Source organism: Propithecus coquereli, unplaced genomic scaffold (genome assembly GCF_000956105.1).
Source record: "Propithecus coquereli isolate 6110/MARCELLA unplaced genomic scaffold, Pcoq_1.0 Scaffold56, whole genome shotgun sequence".
NCBI lineage: Eukaryota > Metazoa > Chordata > Mammalia > Primates > Indriidae > Propithecus > Propithecus coquereli.
The window spans coordinates 5787448-5790131 of NW_012151507.1; the positions used below are offsets into that span (position 1 = coordinate 5787448).

Here is a 2684-nt window from a genome sequence, read left to right on the forward strand (position 1 = left end):
TTTAAAATATATTTTTTTAATGGTGGAATTTAGAGTCCCACCAAAATAATAGTTGCTATCTCATTTTTACATTTATTTTTCATCTTTCCATGATATAGGCAGCCCCAGTCCACCTTCTGAAAAAAAGGAGCCAAGGAAAGTGGCCCATTTAACAGGTCTGTATGTAGATGGTACAGGTGGGGGCTGGGAAGGCTTTGGCAAAGGGCAGAATGGCTGGCTGGTTATTTTCCATTACCAGGCTCTGAGGGAGTTGTAACTTTCCAGCGACAATATTTGGAACCCAAGAATACTCACATCTTTATAGTCAGGCTAATCTTATAGACATATCTTGAGCCCCTACTCTGGGCAAGGCCCTCTTCTAAAACTGGAGATCTGGAGCTGATTGCAACATGATCCCCGCACATAAGAAACTCTCTCCAATTGTTCCAAGGACCTGCAGGGGATTTGGGGCACAGGTCCAGGAGGTTAGAGCTGAAAGGGTGGGGAATGAGGAACCATCTTAGTCAGTGCTGCTTTGGTTTTTTGGAAGAGCTTCACTCTGCTTTGTCCAGAAGTAGAAATAGGAGTGAGAAGGGAGACTCAGTCCTGGCACTCGAGGGCTGTCAGCATGTGGTCGTAGAGTGGAGTGAAATGGTTTGCTAGCAATATGGTAGTGGTGCTCCCGCTGTAAACTACAGAAATAACTGGGAAGTGGAAAATATCATAGAAAGTGGGGTGCCGCTGTCCCTGGAATTATTTAGGAGAAACTGTAGAATGATCCAGCCAGATCGGCAGGCACCCGTTGAGCACCTGCTGTGTGTCAAGATCTAGAGACACAGAAATGAGCACTACATAGTTCCTGTCTCCAAAGAACTTGAAATCTGATAGGAAAAGACAGGCACGTGGTGGTGATTTCAGTCCTGCAGAGCTCTCTGATTCAGTGTGCACATAACACTGTGGGGACCAAATGGGAAGGGGATTTTAGCCCAAATTCAGGGCTGAAGAATCCCAATGGTAGATGAGAAGATGGACCAGATGATCTCTAAGATGCTTCCCAACTGGGGAACTCTAGAGTTCCTTGGATTTGGGTTTTCCCTGCATGGAGGGACCTCAAAACCTAGCAGTTTTGGTGCTAGTTCTGAGAACTATAAAATCTTTGTTCCAGAGAGTGAAAATTATTTCAATAATTTCTCACTGTGATTGATTAGGGGCATATATTATTGTTCCAGTTGTGTGGATGATAAAATTGAGGCATGTAATTTGGCAAAGGTGTTGAAGGAATTCAGTGATGGGTTGGGTTCTGATCCCTCAGCCAGTGCTATATGGGCTGTGATATTCTGAGTAGAACATTTGTTCAAGGAAGGGTCCAGAGTTTTGCCTTAGAAACTTAGTTTGTCGAATGCAATGCGTGAGCATTCCTGGGTGAAAGCTCCTCTCTGATTTATTTCAGGCAAGCCCAACTCAAGGTCCATGCCTCTGGAATGGGAAGACACCTATGGAATTTCTATGATCTCTGGAGTGAAGTATAAGAAGGGTGCCCTCGTGATCAATGACACGGGGCTGTACTTTGTGTATTCCAAAGTGTACTTCCGGGGTCAATCCTGCAACAACCAGCCCCTGAGCCACAAAGTCTACATGAGGAACGCTAGGTATCCCCAGGATCTGGTGATGATGGAGGGGAAGATGATGAACTACTGTACTGCCGGGCGGATGTGGGCCCGTAGCAGCTACCTGGGGGCAGTGTTCAATCTCACCAGTGCCGACCATTTGTATGTCAATGTGTCTGAGCTCTCTCTGGTCAATTTTGAGGAATCTAGGACATTTTTTGGCCTATATAAACTCTAAGAAAAGCACTTTGGGATTCTCTCCATTACAGTTCCTTGCTAGAGACACTGAGAATATTGTCTCGAATGAGGGTCTTTTTAAGCCTATTGGAGGTCAAGTAAGAAGACATGAATCTAGAGGACCTTGAGACCACAGGGTCCAGCAGGTCTGCAGCTCCTCATCCCAGCTAAGGGCCATGAGGCAGATGAGAGGAGGAATATGACTGAAGAACAGAAAACTCTAGGCTGCCATGTGAAGATGCAGAGGCATGGAAAAGCCTCTGCTACCAGCTGTCTACACTCATGTGGCCAAGAGCATTTTGGCCCATCGAAAAGAACACCTTTTAACTCACCTCTCAGGTGGGTCTACCTGCTACCTCAGATACATGGTTGTGACATGAATGGTGTATAAGGGATGGGAAAGGAGGACGAGGCTCACACGATAAGCTAATGAGACTGGAGGAGGCCAGTGCCTCTCTGGCATCATCTTCACTTCTAAGTAAATGCATGGCCTGAGCCATCATGTGATGCTAACAGAGAAGCAAGAGGGAGCTTTTGGGGACTCAGTCCATTTCCTACACAGCGTGTGTATTTCCAGTGCCATTGTAGGGGTGTATGTGTGTGTGTGTGTGTGTTTGACTAAAGAGCCACATAAGTAGAGAGAATGTGGATATTGTGAAATCTATGTTTGGAAAGTATGGGCTGCATTTGGGGGTAGACTTTGAATGCTTCTTGGCATCCAACTCTAATAGTCTTCAAACGTTGATTGTCAGCTACTGATGCTGTTTTCTTACAGTCAATATTTATATACATTTCATGCATTTTTAATGAAAAAATGTAATAAAAACTATATTTTTGCATATAGACAAATATTGTGAATAT

General features: G+C 44.7%; 1 protein-coding gene across 2 annotated transcripts in view; it reads left to right on the forward strand.

Annotated features, from left to right (window-relative positions):
- The window catches only part of FASLG (Fas ligand (TNF superfamily, member 6)), an 11674-nt gene extending 9791 nt beyond the window's left edge, over positions 1-1883 (forward strand). The window contains exons 3-4 of one of the 2 annotated variants that reach the window (XM_012657745.1): positions 99-155; positions 1430-1877. In XM_012657745.1, coding sequence (XP_012513199.1) covers positions 99-155; positions 1430-1824 — 452 coding nt within the window. In that variant the 3' untranslated portion in view covers positions 1825-1877. Of the gene's footprint in view, positions 1-98; positions 156-1429 lie in introns of both variants that reach the window. The other variant, XM_012657746.1, reaches the window with a different exon arrangement.
- The last annotated feature ends 801 nt before the right edge of the window (positions 1884-2684 follow it).